A 16,122-nucleotide genomic window follows, 5' to 3' on the forward strand; every position below is an offset into this window, starting at 1 on the left:
TATCACAACATAGCCAAAAATAGAGATCGTCAATCGACATGGTTGGCATGTGTGAACGATACATAAAAATAGTAACTAATCCGATCCGAAAATGTTCGAGTTCGATCCGATTTCCCCCAATTCTTACCCGACCCGACGTGGATTGGACTAAGGGGAACATTTCTTGATCGGACCACGTCGGACGAAACATCACCGCTCCTGTTGCTTGTGTGACTTAACGAACGATTGAGATGCGGGAGCGGAGTGACTATTTCTAAGTACCTTTGGAGAGGATCCTTCAGTACAATAGACTTCGAGTCCAAACCCGCTCGAGCCCTCTTTTGTACTACTATTACTCTGCTCCGATGGCTAAGCCCATTGTTGCGTGAGTCGAAATCCACAAGCGAGAGCAAGGAGGAGGAGGAGGAGGAAGAGGAGGAGAATGGCTCCTCTCGCACCCAAGACCGGGGACGCAGTCTTTGCCAGCGTCGATCGCGTGGTAAGGTCGATTCAACCCTCAAGAAATTGCGGTCAAATTGAAAACCCTAATCGGCGATTATTGTTGCCCTAATTCTTCTGTGCCTGTTCCGTTGATGTGGTGTCGACGATGATCTTGGCAGAATGCGGAGCTGTTCACCCTGACGTACGGGGCGATGGTGCGGCAGCTCCTCACGGATCTGGAGGAGGTCGATGAGGTCAACAAGCAGCTCGATCAGATGTATGAGAATGTCTTCCCCTTCCTTCCACCCTCGTCTTGATCTTGTTTGCTTTGCCTTCCGTCTTCATGAGGGAAATCTGCGAATGAACTTGGCGATCTTGTGAACTTTAATCTTCGATCACAAGATCTACCTTTGGTTGTTATAGGTATTCGTTGGTAGGTGGAAAGCTCGACTCAAGAATCGATGTCTCGTGCGTCGGTTGTTGATTCTTGTTCGCTGCATTAACGTGCAGTGTAGCTTGGTGGGTCAATTTTTCTGTCGGTTCCTCCCTCTTCTTCGTTCGTCTCTCTACTGTCCTCCACCATCGTCATCTCTCTTCAATCGTTATTCTTCTCCCTCTTCTGTTAATGCAGTGGCCTTATCTGAAACCAATAGCTTTAGGGCATATAAGTGGTATGAAATAATTTTAATTGGAAGCTGCAATAGTCGCTTAGAGGTCATCGATCTTGATGATCTATGATCATTTGTAGCAAAACTAAAATTTAATATGTTACACAAACACAAGTTATGACCCGAAAAGAGCATCTAATTAAGATACCAAAGACGAGGAGGGGAAAAATTGAATAGAATTTGGGAAATGATGTTTGAGCCTATGAGGTACAAGGAATTAACCTATTAGAAGAGGTAGAGAGAACCAAAATTTGCTGTGTACTAAGACCAAACTTTGTCGTGTAATTTGTTTCTTTTTTAGAAGATAGCTCATGTACACAACCGTTCTTGCGTCATACTGCCCCATTAGTGGGCAGACCAACTGATTTGCTTAACAGATATGATCTATAATCTGTCAGTGATTGTCCAGCCTGATATTCTCTGACTCCCAAATGAATTTATGCTAGTTCTGGTTCTAAACTAAATCCTCTTTAAATTTTTCTTTATTGGAATCAAGTCATATTTATCTTAACCTCCTATTTGTTAATATTGTATTTGATGCATTTCTCATGTCTCAAATTATTGCATGTTGTGCAGGGGATACAACATTGGAGTCCGGTTGATTGATGAATTCCTAGCCAAGTCCAATGTATCTAGATGTGTTGACTTCAAGGAGACAGCTGATGTAATTGCAAAGGTGCTTCTTTTAGTTTTATTCTTACTTTTTGTACATGCTTCAATATTTAAATGACAGCTATAACCCATAGATCAATCAATGATGCAGATTATGTCAGCTCTTAAAATTCTGATTTTTTTTGTTAATGATCAATAGATATTCAATATCTAATGTACCCGAGCTTCAACTTGATGCAACCACAGTTGATTGCTGAAGTAATATATCAGTCTTTCGACAATTCCACTCTAGAGTTTTGCCACCCCTGGCTGCTTCAGAATATATTTATCACCAATTCTTTTGACAAGGGTAAATCATTCTTGCACAAAGTCATTTTAGATGTACATTAAATGCTTACATGACCTAAGTTGTCAAGTTATTAAAAGATCAGTCCAAGGCACACACTGTTAACATTCTCAAAGGATATTTACTTACTTCCTTTCTCCTTCTGTATTTTCATCTTTCCCAGCACTGTCAATGGATTTTTATATCAATTTTCTGTCTTCAAGTCAGTACCCTTTTGAAATATCTGATATCTGTCTAACTATTCCAAAAATTATTTGGATTAGATGACCTGTCGTGATGATTTCATACTAAAAAGTAGTAATCTGTCCATGCATGTATGCATCCACATAAGCCCATGAATGTGTATATATTCCGTATGTACATGTTAACATATATAAACAGGAGTGAGTAATAGATGTTGGTCTGTATGCATAGCCAAGCATGGGTATCTTGTTTCTCTTGTGTGAAAGTTATGCTTATAGGGCCTTTCATGAATCTGCATTTACTTCTTGTCCCTTTAGCTGAAAATGTAGTTCTTATTGGTCTATAGGATGTTATTACAACTTCTCTTATTGTTGCAGATGAAGAAAATCAACAATTTCTTAGATTTTGTTTTGTTGAAGTTTTGATCATTTGCCTAACAATTTCTTGGATTTGGAACAAAATAATGTTTAGTGACACCTTTTTCGACACCCAACTTGACACAATCACTGAAACCGTAGAGAAACACATAAGAAATGAGTTATAGGTTACTATGTCCCTCTAAACCATGAAAATTGAAAATTAGCAAATATGTCCACACAATTGGCTCTGTTAGTACACATCTTGTCAAATCATGGTTAAATAGACTTGAATTAAGCTCAAATGGGATAATTAAAAATGGTAAAATAAAGTTGCCCTTGGACGTATGACAGTGTATCTAAAAAGGTAACAAACTTCCACATGGAGGGAACAACGCCAACGACAGCTAACTGGTTTTCAGGAGCATTTGTGAAAGATCCATACCACCCAATTGGAGGAGAGATCTCAAACAAACCAGGAAAATTTTTGAAATGATTTTGACCATTTTGATCACATACTTCCCCATCACTGATTGATCATTTCTGTTACATGTAATTGAATCTAAAACCAAGTTGAGAGAGCACTACGATTTGCAATCATACATAAAGAAAAACCATCAGATGTTGGGTAAAGATTCGTACATACTCTCGTAAAAGAATTTATTAGCTACTTAAAGTGCTTATATGTAGCATCTCTCTCAAAAACCTCTAATCTATCATAAATACCTCTTTTAGGGGCATTGTGAAAATATATGTTTGTTTCTTCAGATATATTGCTGAAATTTGTTTTTAGTTTATCTTTTGTTGGGTTCCATATGTATGTAATGAATATGGCACTGGGTTCCAAAAGAAATGAACTTATTTTGTTTCATGAAGAAATGTCATTGAGCTATTAGTTACATCAAGAATGAGAGTACTTAGTAATCAACTTTAGATGAAACTGTATGCCATCCATTGTACTCGGTGCTATTTTACTAAATAGTTAATAAATAATAACTTGGCTTACCTAACAAGCAACCTAGAGTGACTGAGCTTGAGTCCCAATGTGGTTAACACACATATGCAGATAAAACATAATGACTATGTTAAAAGATTTACTTAGTTATTTGTAAGTATTTGCATTTTTGCAGTCCTAAGGTGCATTTTTGTTTGTGTAAAGTTCATCTTTTGCCACAAGCAAAACTATTGTCAACAATTCATTGTTTCCGAGTACTTGAGTCGGCTACATGGATTCTTCTCCACCTTTATTTCTGATAGAAGTAATATCATTCTTTGATTCGAGAGTTATCAAATCCTTTTTCTTGTTTCTTACAAAAACTTCTTTAACTGTGCTCCTGTTGGCCCCACTTTTTTTTTTTTATCGGGTTAGCTTGCTTTGTGAGCACATTTTTTGAGAGGTTATATTTTGCCACGTTGCATAGTCACTTCTTTGTTTAGTTGTTTGTTCCTTTTCCAGCATATCCACCTTTACTAATATGATCTGCAACATTTCATGAGTTATCTGATTTAGATTTAAATTTTCCTGAACCAGGTTGGTTTCAAAATGTTCTTAGGGATCACTGCATCAGTTACCAGTTGGGATGCTGAAGGAACAAGTTTCAGCCTTGTTCTGGAGGATAATCCCTTGGTAGACTTTGTTGAGCTTCCGGATACTTGCCAAGGTCTTCATTACTGCAATATCTTGAGTGGAGTTTTACGAGGAGCACTGGAGATGGTTGGTTGTCCCTTTCTTATTCACTTCTCTTGTTGCAACTCCTTTTAATTAGATATTACTTGATCGTGACCCACAGGAAACTTCCTTATTAGCATGATCCTAGATATTCTTTCGTAGGGACGTACACAAAACTGATTTTGCATCCCCACAAAATATCTTTCTACTAGATACATCATGCTACATAAATAGTTTTCCACCATCAAGTATTGGCCACAAGTAATTTTGCTATGTGGTAAGATGAGTTTTATCATCCTGTTCCTTCTTATTTACTTCTCTTGTTTTAAACTTCTTTTAATTAGATATTATATGATCATGACCCACATGCAACTTCCTCATTAACATGATCCTCGAAATTCTTTCACAGGGCTGCACGCATAAAACTGATTTTGCATTTGGCATAAAGTATCTTTGACTCCTAAGTAGTATTCCGCCATCAGCTATCAACTGCAAACAATTTGCTATATGGTAAAAGTGAGTTTTTGCTTGTTTCAGGTGTCGATGAAGACTGAAGTCACTTGGGTTCGGGATATGCTGCATGGGGACGATGCATATGAGCTCAGGGTGAAACTTTTGAAACAAGTGCCTGAGGAGTACCCTTATAAAGATGACGAGTAAAATGGATATGCTACGGCAATGATTGGAGTAAAGACCTTCTGTTTTGTTTTGCTCTCGTGAGATTATCTTGCTTTACTGAAAGAGCCATGTTACTCTATATACCAACATATTGCTTAGTCTCTTTGACTTATTTTAAGTTTCCTCCATCCTAAAAATTAACCGTCCATTTGGAAAGATGAACGGTTGACATATTTTGCAGGCTTTTGATCTGTTTATTGCCTCTCCAATAGAAATGCTATTTTAGGGATGTGCGAATGAGGTCGTCAAATAAAGTATCCGAACCGAATGGAACGTAATATAGTCACTTACTCTGTGTGTGTAATATATATATATATATATCACGTGTTGTATGTGTTGTATAGTTGTAAATGTGATAGGCGTATATAAGATGTAATATGTGTCTGGCGTATTAATTCCGTGAGAGATCGAATCATACCTATACAGCTGTGTAGAAACGAAGAGGTTTCTCATCCTTTGCTGCTGCCAGTATATGTTCGGCCCCGGCGGGTTTCATAGTGAGGTGGTACTCTTGTAAATAGCGAAGCAATTTTCCGTTGCCAGCTGGTGGGTCTCATGGAGTCGATCATCCATCCACTCCATCCGAGTGGATCTCTAAGATATGTGTACCAACTAATTGTTATTTAGAACGTATGAGTCTTATATTTTAAAAATTATATTGATATCTTTATAATTATAAAAATAAAATATCTAAGTTCATTTATCCTAACGATATTAGTTTTATCGATTGAAATACAAAAATAAATATTAAAAAAATAATTTTAACGTTTGGTGACAGACGACATCGCTAGCATCACTACCAATATAGTTGTCTAACCACATTTGATAATGATAAGATCCACTCTCATCACAATACCACACACCTCCACGAGGAGTGCGTTGTCGACCTCATTGACACTTGCCCCACATTGCTCTGCATTTGCATCAAAGTTGTTATAGTGGCAACTGCGTTGATGTTGATGCAAATGGTGGTGGTCGCTATGACATCTACAGTGAAGATGGTGATCACCTCGTCGCTAACCCCTTAGGTAGATTCCAGCCTCGACTCGTACATGAGGTTGTTGGAGCTCTTTTTGCTCCCCCACAGCTGCGTTAGTTCCGACATCACCTCTCGTTAAGCAACTCTCTCAACGCTCTGCATTTGCGTCGACATCAACACAGATGCAACATCGACACAGATGCAGAGCGATGTTGCTTTACATTTGTGTTGACGCTGATGTCGAGTGGCACTACTCTATATCTGCATCGACATTGATGCAAATACCAAGATGTTCTTTCACTGCTCGATAATTACATTAACACCAATGTAGATGCAAAGCGATAAAAGGGCAACTTGGTAAGTGGTGGTGCCGAAACTAACGTGACAACGAGGGGAGCAACAAGAGCTCTAGCAACCATAATATTGGGTCGAGGTTGGAATCCAGCAGCGAGGCAACTACCATCTTCACCATAGATGCCACGACGACCACCACCATATTTGTTGATGCCAACATAGTTATCGCTTAGTAACTGCATTAGCATCAACGCAGATACAAAGCGCGTGCAGGGGTAGGTGGCGATTAGGTCGGTGGTATGCTCCTCGTAAAGGCAAGTGGCGTCACGATAAGATCGAACCTTATCGTCATTAGAGGTGACCATACAACTACATCGACACTAGCGATGCTACCATCCTTCACCACCGATATCGTCTGTCATCGAATATTAAAATAATATTTTTACTTTCTATTTTCATATTTTCATCAATAAAATTAATATCATTAAAATAAATAAAACTAAATATTTCACTTTCATATAATGTCAATAGAAAGTATAGATACTAACTACAATAGTATCTAATTAGCCCTCGTCATCACCATCCATATATTAGTGACGCTTGGCGCCGCTCACTGACGCGGCCAAACTCCGAGTCAGACTCAACGCGAATGAAACTCACCCGCCATCCCCTTATCCGCCCTGCCTAAAACAATCCCACGATTCTATTACATGTAACGAAAAGACAAGAAATTGCTTCGAACAACAGAACAATATATTTGCACAGCTCATAACTAAAAACCAAAGCTGAGCTCCCCATCATCCTGTAGCTCGGCCCACAAATCCATCAACTCCTGCCCCAAATGTTGGTCCGTTTCGTCCTCTTCCCATTGCATTCCAAACTGCTGTTCCTGTAGGTGAATCGTGGAACACAGCGAGATGGGTTGGGTAGTCACCAGAGGTTGCTCCTCCTGGATGGGGAAATTGAGCTTCGCCCGCGGCCCGCGGAACTCGATGGCGGCCGCATCGTAGGCCCGCGCCGCCGCCTCCGCCGTGTCGAACGTCCCCAGCCACTTACGCACCGCCCGCCTCGGGTCCCGGATCTCCGCCGCCCACTTTCCCCACGGTCGCTGCCGCACGCCCCGGTACTTGTTCTCCTTCTTCTCCCCCCTCCTCTCCCTCCTCACCACCTTCCTCTTGCCATCGCCGCTGCCCTCCGACACCACCGGAGCCGGCGGACCCGCATCTCCATCCGCAGCGAAGACGAAGGAGTCGCAGCCCAGGCATCCGCCGATGCCGCAGATCCCACAGGCGGCTGCCTGCGGGAGCTCGGGTGGGTTGCCGCCAACGACGCGGAGCAATGCGGCGACCATCGTGTAATGCTCCTGCTCGCGGGAGACGGGGCAATAGGATGAAAGGAAGGACGGCTTACGTTCATTACGACTCCGCAGGTTTGCGACCATCGTAGTGCGTTGATGGAGATCGGGGTGCAGCTGCTATGGGAGTGTAATATGTAGTTGTTGAGGAGTTGCAGGAAGACGAGGCTTGGGTAGGCGCGATGTGGGCGATATATAAAGGATCTGTGGAACGTGGGGTGGCGCCAGCTGAGGATCACGCGGGGTCGATACGGTGGCGGGTATTGACGTGGGTAAATCGTTTGTTTGGCGGCATTCACCACGTGGAGGACGCGACTGAGACGCAGGTGCCAGCGTCAGAAAAATGGATGGATGACGTCATTAGGATGCGGGAAACACCCACGACCGAGTCGGAACTCGGGAGGCTTCACAGTTGGACTCGGTCAGACACAGCAAGGATGACACGGTTTCGGGTCGGACTTGGTTTTGATATCAAATCTATAACCCGTTATCTACGGATTTCGGACTCGTACAGATCTAAATAAGCCCCAAAATTCCAGATTGGGTTTCGGATTCGATACCTTTCCTTGGGACATGTACTACTTACTCTAAGAACACAAGCGGGACAATTGAATGCCACGATGACATGTTTACATTATAGATTTAGATAAATTAATTATCATTAAATTATAGTTTAATTATCACTAATTGTGTGATTTTTTATCGATGGGTACGAGATTGACCAATTAATAACGGCTGACATGGACTTTGACTGGTATACTACGGTTGACATGGCAGCCACGCGAGAATCCTGCGGTTTCCACGCTTTTCCGAGGACAAAAGTCGCCGCCTGTGTGAATACCCCACTAGAAGCGACCCGATTCGTCGTCGGCTACGAGTCAAAGCCGCAAATCTATTATTGCCAGCTCAGCTTTGAAAAGGGCAGATTGACCAACCAAATGGAATCTGGCCAGAATCATTCATGGATCCGATCCAGTCTTAAAAGCGAGCACCGATATCAGTCGATCTGATTCCCTATAAGTTGTGTTCTAACCTGCAAATCTAAGTAATAAATTGCAAGAAGCTTAAGTTCAATCCAGATGTTGGATGCCACATTTTCCATGTAGACAACCTCATGTTAACATTTCATACTGTCGGAAAAAGATGAACTACTCGAAATGTTGTCACTTTGCTGCAAAACTAAGTTGTAATCCATATTAGACAGCATTGTTTGAAGTCCATCCATATCTTGATAAGAATTGCAGAGTAAGAGTACACAAACATAACCTAGATAAGTTTCTTTTTCTGGAAGTAACTCTTCAGGTGCCACAACTGCAAGATAGAGACTACAATGCAAACCCCAAGGGACATGATACTAAACCATGCAACCCTTGCGTTGGTCCGCTCGCTCACCTCCCTCATCTCAGCTTCCCTGAAAGAAAGAAAGAAAAAGGAACAAAATCACAAATTATCTGAGCAGATTGTAATCCATAGTTTGCATGGAACCACAGCTTTTTTAAGTACCTGGACTTGAGATAAAGCAAATTCTCATGGATTGCCTGCACAGCTGCTTCTAATTTTGTCAGCTCTAGCTCGACACCCTAAATTTAGCAAATTTTTGTCACAAAGATAATGCATCTTGACTTGGAATTGAACATAATCGAATCAGGTGGATGAGGTAATTTATATTTACAAGTGCTCACCTCAATCTTTTCTTTTTTCGCAACAGAATCCCAGTCCTTTGCTGCAATTCCAACCTTCCAGTCAAGGCTAACACTCGTGTCTACTCCTTTGTCACCGCTATCTATCCAGAAACAAGCCAGGTAGTTGCCAGCCTCAGTAGTTGTGAACGCAAACTGACCTGCTGTAACATGTTCTTTGTGATGAAGCGTATTTCCATAAGGTGATGTGACCTGCACAAGAGCAACTCACTCAACAACGGTCCAAATATACGTCAGACTACCAGTATTACGGGTAATATATACAATTTCTGAGGCCTCCCTTGATCCCAACTTCTTGGTTGTGTTAATCAAGGACAAAATAAGGAGGGTTGATAAGCTCCGATCTACAAGGAATAGCAGCAAGTGGGATCATGTGAGAATAATATTGGTCCTTGGATATGAACTCCTTTTCCATTGTTTCAGTTTTGCTTGAATCTGAGAAGAAGACAGAAGTCAAAGGATTCTTGGAATGTGAATCCTTTTCAATGTGTTTCTATTGCTTGAATCTGAATAGAAGACAGAAGCCTACCTCCTAATTCTTAACATCCCATATTCCCATGTCATCCCCTCCCCATGACAATTAATGTGGGCCCCATGGTTTCACATAAAAAATTAATAGCTCCAAACATTCGAACAACCATTTCATCTACAATTCAGAGCTTTGAGTCTCAGACAGTGAAGTTAGCTTATCATGCCATGATGGTGGATACCATGAGATAGATCACCGAATAAGTGCATATTCATCAAAAGAGAATAGCAATGATGTATGGATACTTCAACTGCTTGCAGTGACTATATCTGCTGACGCAAGATACAAAACATGTGACTATATCATCTCAAATATGACGCAAGATACTTCTTGGGTACACAATGAATAATTCCTTGCTGCAACCAACTTCTATTAAATAACCATAGGGGAAAATGGGATAGTTCTACTAAGATTGGTATATCTCAGCCCCCCCAAATAAAAGACCATTATTCTGATCCATATATACCCTCTAGATATTTGAATGGTGACTGAACTAATCACAATCGCATCTATCCTTTGGGTACTTAGGTATTCTTAAGTAACTTTTCTGCATCTTTAAAGGATCTTTATTACAGAAAAGGATACGTAATGCAAACAAAGAATGGTAACAAATGTAAAGATACTGCTAACAGAAGATAACACTGCTCTAAGTTCAATATTCAACTTCAGTTGAAATTTACAGCTTGCCAACAATGATAAAAGGCAATAATATCTACAAATATACTGTCAACCAACAAGGATATTAAGTGCTCTAGGGAGATTATTTTCTGGCTAAAGAAAATATCTTCATGCAGGTGAGCATATCGACTCCAATGAGTCTAACCACATTAGCATAGCCTCAGTAATAGAATGAAGCTAGCTATTCATAATGCAAAAAAGAGGAACCTTAGGTTCAATGAAGTATATCTTAGCAAACTTCTTAAGGTTCAATCTATTTAACAAATGAAGAAACTCATTATTCTGTGTGCAACACATAATAGGAATGGAATTATAGGAGTGTTATAAGATGCAGTGTGTTAGAGATAGCTCCAATTGCATATGAGCGAAGCGAAGACCATCTGTGGGGCTGGGACATATGCCACAAAAACATTTTAGTCGCTAGTTCGAAAAGGTTAGTGGATGAGAGAAGGGAAGATCATCTATGGACCTAAGACATGCCACAGAAACCTTGTAGTCAACAAATAAGTAAAGGTAAGCAGATTAAACTTCAAGATTTCAGGGGGAAGAGGGAAGAGAGAGAGAGAGAGAGAGAGAGAGAGAGAGTACAACCCAAAAAACAAAGGTAGATATAATAAGCATGTAGGCCTTGATAAAGATAAACTAAGGGAAAGATCATGTAGCCAACTCAAGTAGTTGGAAACAAAATCTTTTGCCATAGTTGGAAGATATCTATGAAAAGATTCCTAACTAAACTCTAACCACTTTCTAAAACTATACATATCATTTATGGAGTTATATTTTTGTGCTTAAGCTTGGAAGGTGACAACACCAAAGTACTTCTGTAATGGATGATAACATCGAGTAGTATTATAGGTTAATCAACTAGGGGCGATGCATGAATGTTTGAATCAAGCAAAAAAGTCAGTTGCTGTGAGTGTTTAAGACTGCCTTCATCTAGTTCTCCCACCCTGTATGCACGATAAAGGCTACATATATATATCTAACCCTCCTTTTTTTTCTAAATGCAAAGTGAAAAGGTCACTCTCTGTATATATGAACAGCCCTAAGATATTCATTTTTGGGAACCTTGTCCATTGGGCTGTGCTCGGCTTCATCCATGCCCAGGTGCACCAAGTGCATATATCTTCTTCGAACCCTAACCACACATTCTTATATCTTCAAGCAAATTAAAAATGTAATTTTCCAAAAAGTAGACAAGAAATACTTTATGATTCATTATAAGTTAAATTCTACTAATTTGGCATACATGTTAGCCTATGAAATTTTCCTCAATGAAACATTTAATGAACCCAGCATGTGCACCAACATTGCTATCGAACAATTTACAGGTTGCAGCCATAATTTGATGTTTTATTCCAGTATTCCTGAGCCGAACCCAAAAGTTGATGCAAAGAAGGGCTCAGCATACTCCAGCTATTCTCCTTCACACATTACATGCTCACAGTTTCCACGACTGTAACAAGTTCAACCAAACCCTAGAAACTCAAAATCTAAACTTTAAGAGCTCAAAAGTCAAATCTTCTGGATCTGTTTCGAGAGATCTAAAAGCCATTTCCATCTCCTTCATTCTGGTATTCTAATAAGACCTCAATCATCTCATATATCATTCCTTATTGATGAGAAAGAAACTCCAATCTAACAGATCAAAAAGATCAACCTCGATAGAAACCTAAGTTTCAAGTCGAATCCCAAGCTCTTATTCCCAATCAAGAACCAAACAGAACAATAGATCTGAAGTATTAGAGGAGCGGACCTTGGCGGCGATGGTGGGGAGGCCACCCTCGGCGTGGCCCTCATGGACGACGGCGTAGTCGGCGAGCACCACCACGTTGGGTTGTATCTCCTCCGAGACGCACTTGGTGCCGGAAGCCGGCAGGTTCAGCCACACCCCGGCCGCCCCCGGCGCCACCGTCAGCAGTAGCAGCGGCAGCAGCACGGCGAGCCGCAGGAGCACCGCGCTGCGCCGCCTCATCTCGACCTCCCTTCTCCCCCAACTCAGCTTCTCCCCTTTCTTGTCTTAAAAGCAGAGTATTATTATATGACGACTCATTCAAGTGCTGTCGGACCAAAACACCAGTGTTCGAATCACTACATAAATATTGTAATAAATAAAAATGGCAAAAACTAAAGAAATTAACGCCCCAAAAAAGAGGAATTTGTTCGGATAAGAAATGTGATCAGGGCAAAAATTTATTTTCCCCTTCAACTTGGCATGCAGATAATTAAAAAAATATTTTTTTTAATTATTTCACAGGTAGAAAACCTCTGCTAGTATAATTTTTTTCTCTCTCTTTTATCTCGACTCTTATATTATGCTTGAATGAAGAGATCAATATCAAAACTTTGAGAGTTCAAAGATCTTAGTCGGTTGAAAGTTTTATTTCGATACATCAAGAGCTTTATTTTGACACCTTAAGAGCTTCACCTTGATACTTCAATGCTACTTCGATAATTTAGCTCCAATTCGACTTTTTGACACCATAAGTCGGATCAACATACTTCCCTTTCGGGCATAGACCTAATTGTGTCGCTCCTAACAACTAGTTTAACGACTAACTTTGGAGATGATAAATAAAAATTATTTTTATAAAATTTGATAAAATAATTTTATTTTATAGAATCTTATTTTAATTAATAAAAAAATAATATCTAGATCTGATTATTTTTCATATAAAATGTATGTAAGATTCAAATAGTATATAAATCAATATTCTCTTCGCTAATATATATAAAACCTTTATTTGATGGTAGTGTACCTGATTCACTTATTTTAGCTTAAAAAGTTGAATTTTAATTCTGCAAGTTAACACTTAAGCCACCAACTCACTCATCGAAAATTTAGAACTATAAATCAACAGTGACATCTTGCAAGTTGTAACCATTTAATTATTTTGTTTAAGTAGAAATGTTGAGCAAGAATGACTCATTCTGAGCCTCAATCTTTTAGGTGGTCATAATCCAAGAAAGAGTACACAACTGGATATCCTCCTGTAAGAAACAAAATTTATTGGCTGAACATTCCCTAGTAAGAACAACTTAAGGAAGAAACTATCAAACAAAGATATGTGAGATTCAACTCATATTACTATAGAAGACACTGTTGGCCTTCTAAATGTTATCCCTAATTATAGTTTTATGTCTCCAAGGAGAGGCTCCCAATCATTACATATACATTTATGTATGTATGTTGGAGGTTGCTTTGGCAACTCTTATTCTATACTTCTGCATGAGTTTGATGGTGGGAAGAGAATGGAGGTTGGCGGTCTTGTTGTTGACAGTTTCCAGGCTGATCTCGGAAGCTATATATTCTGTTATAAGTTTCATTCCAATGCCTCCTAAACAAAGATCAGCTATGTGTTCTTCAAGCTTGCAAGGCATTGACCACAGTTTAGGGTGTGTAACATCTGCAATATGTATTGAGCAAGTTGATACTTTCCATTACAAAGCCCTAACCATGCACGTAGAGACAGGTCATAGGTCTTGCACGGACCACGAGGAATACCCAAGTCAATGAAGAGGAATATGTTTTGGGTGATTGTTAAACCCCCAACTTGATGTTAACCATGCAACAGACCATTCATGTCTTGGTTGACCTGAAATGGAGCCATTAAACATTGCAACGATAAGAAGTTCTCATGTTGTGGTGAGTTAAAGCAACTAAGCGTGATGTATCCTTAGGAATACTCATGTTGTGGTGGTGACAAGGACAGCAGCCTCAGAATTCCATGGCGTTGACTGAGGATACTTGAGTCTTTGGCAGCTGGATGGATCGATGTTTGTCTCCTATAACTCCCCATTGGTTTTGTTTTGATAGATGGAAAATTAGGCTATGGTCATTGACTTCATTGTCTTGGTGGCATCAGAGAGACCGAAAGACAGGGAGGAATAGAGTCTGGGCATCGATTAGAAGAAGAGCATGTCAGTGAAGAGGAAGAGGGAGGAGAGGATGATGCAGATAGATCTGTCCCTGGAGGCAGCAGAAGATGAGGAAAGAGCAGTAGAAGAGGGTGAAGATGGTGGTCGTCTGGTGGAAGAAGAAGAAGAAGAAGACAAGGAGGAAGATAGCCATCGGGAGGAGAACCAGAAGCCCGTAGATATGATCAAACATGAGGTTATCTCTCTTGATTTGTGTTCTTCCCTTCTGTTACGTGTTATGATTTGGCTTTTGGAGTTGATGCAGCTGTGCATGTTACAATCTGAGTTGGATCGCGTCAAGGAAGAGAACAAGATGCTGCGAGAGGTGGTCGATCGCAGCCGGAAGAGCTATTACGAGCTACGGATGAGATTTAGAGACATCCTGCAACAGGAACAGCTAAAAGTAATCATTCCCTCCCCTTCACATTCCTCCAATATCCATAGTTCAACTCTCCTGTGAATTCCAGGTTTCTCTTTCGCTTGGAGCAGAGAGTTCTCAAGATCCGAAGATGGTGGGGGCCGATCGAGGCATTGACTCAGACGACGCTACGGAGTTGAGCTTGTCTTTGAGTCTGCAAACACATGCAGATCCACATGAAGGAGTGGATGCGAGGGCGGAGAAAGGTAAGGGTTCGAAAAGCTCGGCACCACTCCAAGATGCGGCCATGATCACGAGTCACAGCATCAATCCAACCACCAGAAGAACTAGGGTTTCAGTGAGAGCAAGATGCCAAGGGCCTACCGTAAGCTCCTTTTTTACATGCTACCCCAAGTTCATCTTATGGATCCGAGCTAATCCTCTTCCTCCGAGAGATCTTACAGATGAACGATGGATGCCAATGGAGAAAGTATGGGCAAAAGGTTGCGAAGGGGAATCCATGTCCGAGAGCCTACTATCGGTGCACGGTCACACCAGCATGCCCGGTCAGGAAGCAGGTTAGTAGAACTGTTCTTCACGAAGGAGTTCCAGAATTGGTGTGAATCAATCACACTATATGATCTTCCATCGAGCAGGTGCAGCGATGCCTGGAGGACATGTCGATACTGGTGACCACCTACGAAGGAACACACGACCATCCCCTCCCTGTTGCTGCAACTGCACTGGCTTCCACAGCAGCAGCAACAGCAGCAAATCATATGCCAATGAACTTGGCAGATTCCTCATCTTCCATTGTAGACAACATTCCTAACCGTGTGCCATCAGCTTCCTTCAGCTCTTACCTGGCGAACTCATCTCCACATCTACCAACCATGGACGGCTTGGCAACTTCTCCCAGCTATTCCTCCAGCATCTTCGGTGGAGGCATCAGCCATGGCTACCCACACTGGAGCAACTTTGGATCAAAAGAATGGGGGAAGTACCAGTAGAAGTAGCAACAAGGTCTGGGTTTAAGATAAGACATGTCATGACCATGTCAGTGTCATGCTACTTGATTCAAGTTCTTTGCTTTGTCATCATGTTTGGCATAGTTCATGAATATTCTGTAATTAGATCTGTCACTATAAAGAAGTTTCTGCAGATTGGAGTTTTGGATTTGAGAAGCACATAAAAAGGCCAGCAAAGTGTTGATAGTGAAGAACTGTAGGTGTTTAGATTAAGAAAATGATTGTAAATATTAGTTGATAAACACTTTTAAGCTTCTATTTGTCAGCTCAAAAGTTTGAGTCAGTTTTCTCCACTGAGTTCGAAATGAAAATACAGTATTAGCATGTTGGACAAAACCCTAAACATATATAA

At 40.7% G+C, this 16,122-nt stretch overlaps 4 protein-coding genes across 5 annotated transcripts; 2 read left to right on the plus strand and 2 right to left on the minus strand.

The window, feature by feature from the left end:
• The first annotated feature begins 319 nt into the window (after positions 1 to 319).
• On the plus strand, positions 320 to 5,105 carry LOC135614244 (uncharacterized). 2 transcript variants are annotated; one of them, XM_065111390.1, is made up of 5 exons: positions 320 to 478; positions 600 to 697; positions 1,665 to 1,764; positions 4,117 to 4,299; positions 4,792 to 5,105. In XM_065111390.1, exons 1-5 carry the CDS (start codon positions 422 to 424, stop codon positions 4,912 to 4,914), a joined length of 561 nt encoding a protein of 186 aa, XP_064967462.1. In that variant the 5' UTR covers positions 320 to 421; the 3' UTR covers positions 4,915 to 5,105. The 2 variants fall into 2 exon arrangements, with proteins under 2 accessions (XP_064967462.1, XP_064967463.1); XM_065111391.1 differs by having other exon boundaries at positions 351 to 483.
• A 1,594-nt stretch (positions 5,106 to 6,699) lies between these two features.
• Positions 6,700 to 7,743, minus strand: LOC103986727 (ethylene-responsive transcription factor ERF109-like). Its single transcript, XM_009404822.3, has one exon. The coding sequence runs from the start codon at positions 7,644 to 7,646 to the stop codon at positions 6,978 to 6,980; it is 669 nt and encodes a 222-aa protein (XP_009403097.2). The 5' UTR covers positions 7,647 to 7,743; the 3' UTR covers positions 6,700 to 6,977.
• Positions 7,744 to 8,708: 965 nt separating this feature from the next.
• Positions 8,709 to 12,496, minus strand: LOC103986728 (transmembrane emp24 domain-containing protein p24delta4). The gene is made up of 4 exons (XM_009404823.3): positions 12,223 to 12,496; positions 9,242 to 9,451; positions 9,063 to 9,139; positions 8,709 to 8,970 (listed from the first exon to the last, which is right to left on the minus strand). The coding sequence occupies exons 1-4, from the start codon at positions 12,439 to 12,441 to the stop codon at positions 8,826 to 8,828; spliced, it is 651 nt and encodes a 216-aa protein (XP_009403098.2). The 5' UTR covers positions 12,442 to 12,496; the 3' UTR covers positions 8,709 to 8,825.
• A 1,835-nt stretch (positions 12,497 to 14,331) lies between these two features.
• Positions 14,332 to 15,787, plus strand: LOC135614245 (probable WRKY transcription factor 9). The gene is made up of 3 exons (XM_065111392.1): positions 14,332 to 15,127; positions 15,207 to 15,320; positions 15,399 to 15,787. Exons 1-3 carry the CDS (start codon positions 14,894 to 14,896, stop codon positions 15,750 to 15,752), a joined length of 702 nt encoding a protein of 233 aa, XP_064967464.1. The 5' UTR covers positions 14,332 to 14,893; the 3' UTR covers positions 15,753 to 15,787.
• Positions 15,788 to 16,122: the final 335 nt, after the last annotated feature.

Source organism: Musa acuminata, chromosome BXJ2-6, assembly GCF_036884655.1.
Source record: "Musa acuminata AAA Group cultivar baxijiao chromosome BXJ2-6, Cavendish_Baxijiao_AAA, whole genome shotgun sequence".
In the NCBI taxonomy this organism is placed as follows: Eukaryota; Viridiplantae; Streptophyta; class Magnoliopsida; order Zingiberales; family Musaceae; genus Musa; species Musa acuminata.

What these genes read in the sequence shown, in the direction of transcription:
- LOC135614244 (XM_065111390.1), top strand. Translation starts at nt 422, where the DNA reads ATGGCTCCTCTCGCACCCAAGACCGGGGACGCAGTCTTTGCCAGCGTC. An exon ending in CAGCTGATGTAATTGCAAAG is followed by an intron (nt 1,765 to 4,116) that starts GTGCTTCTTTTA and finishes TTCCTGAACCAG; the next exon opens with GTTGGTTTCAAAATGTTCTT. An exon ending in TACGAGGAGCACTGGAGATG is followed by an intron (nt 4,300 to 4,791) that starts GTTGGTTGTCCC and finishes TGCTTGTTTCAG; the next exon opens with GTGTCGATGAAGACTGAAGT.
- LOC103986727 (XM_009404822.3), bottom strand. Translation starts at nt 7,646, where the DNA reads ATGGTCGCAAACCTGCGGAGTCGTAATGAACGTAAGCCGTCCTTCCTT.
- LOC103986728 (XM_009404823.3), bottom strand. Translation starts at nt 12,441, where the DNA reads ATGAGGCGGCGCAGCGCGGTGCTCCTGCGGCTCGCCGTGCTGCTGCCG. An exon ending in TCCCCACCATCGCCGCCAAG is followed by an intron (nt 9,452 to 12,222) that starts GTCCGCTCCTCT and finishes GCTCTTGTGCAG; the next exon opens with GTCACATCACCTTATGGAAA. An exon ending in TTGCTTTATCTCAAGTCCAG is followed by an intron (nt 8,971 to 9,062) that starts GTACTTAAAAAA and finishes TCTTTCTTTCAG; the next exon opens with GGAAGCTGAGATGAGGGAGG.
- LOC135614245 (XM_065111392.1), top strand. Translation starts at nt 14,894, where the DNA reads ATGGTGGGGGCCGATCGAGGCATTGACTCAGACGACGCTACGGAGTTG. An exon ending in CAAGATGCCAAGGGCCTACC is followed by an intron (nt 15,128 to 15,206) that starts GTAAGCTCCTTT and finishes GAGATCTTACAG; the next exon opens with ATGAACGATGGATGCCAATG. An exon ending in CATGCCCGGTCAGGAAGCAG is followed by an intron (nt 15,321 to 15,398) that starts GTTAGTAGAACT and finishes TCCATCGAGCAG; the next exon opens with GTGCAGCGATGCCTGGAGGA.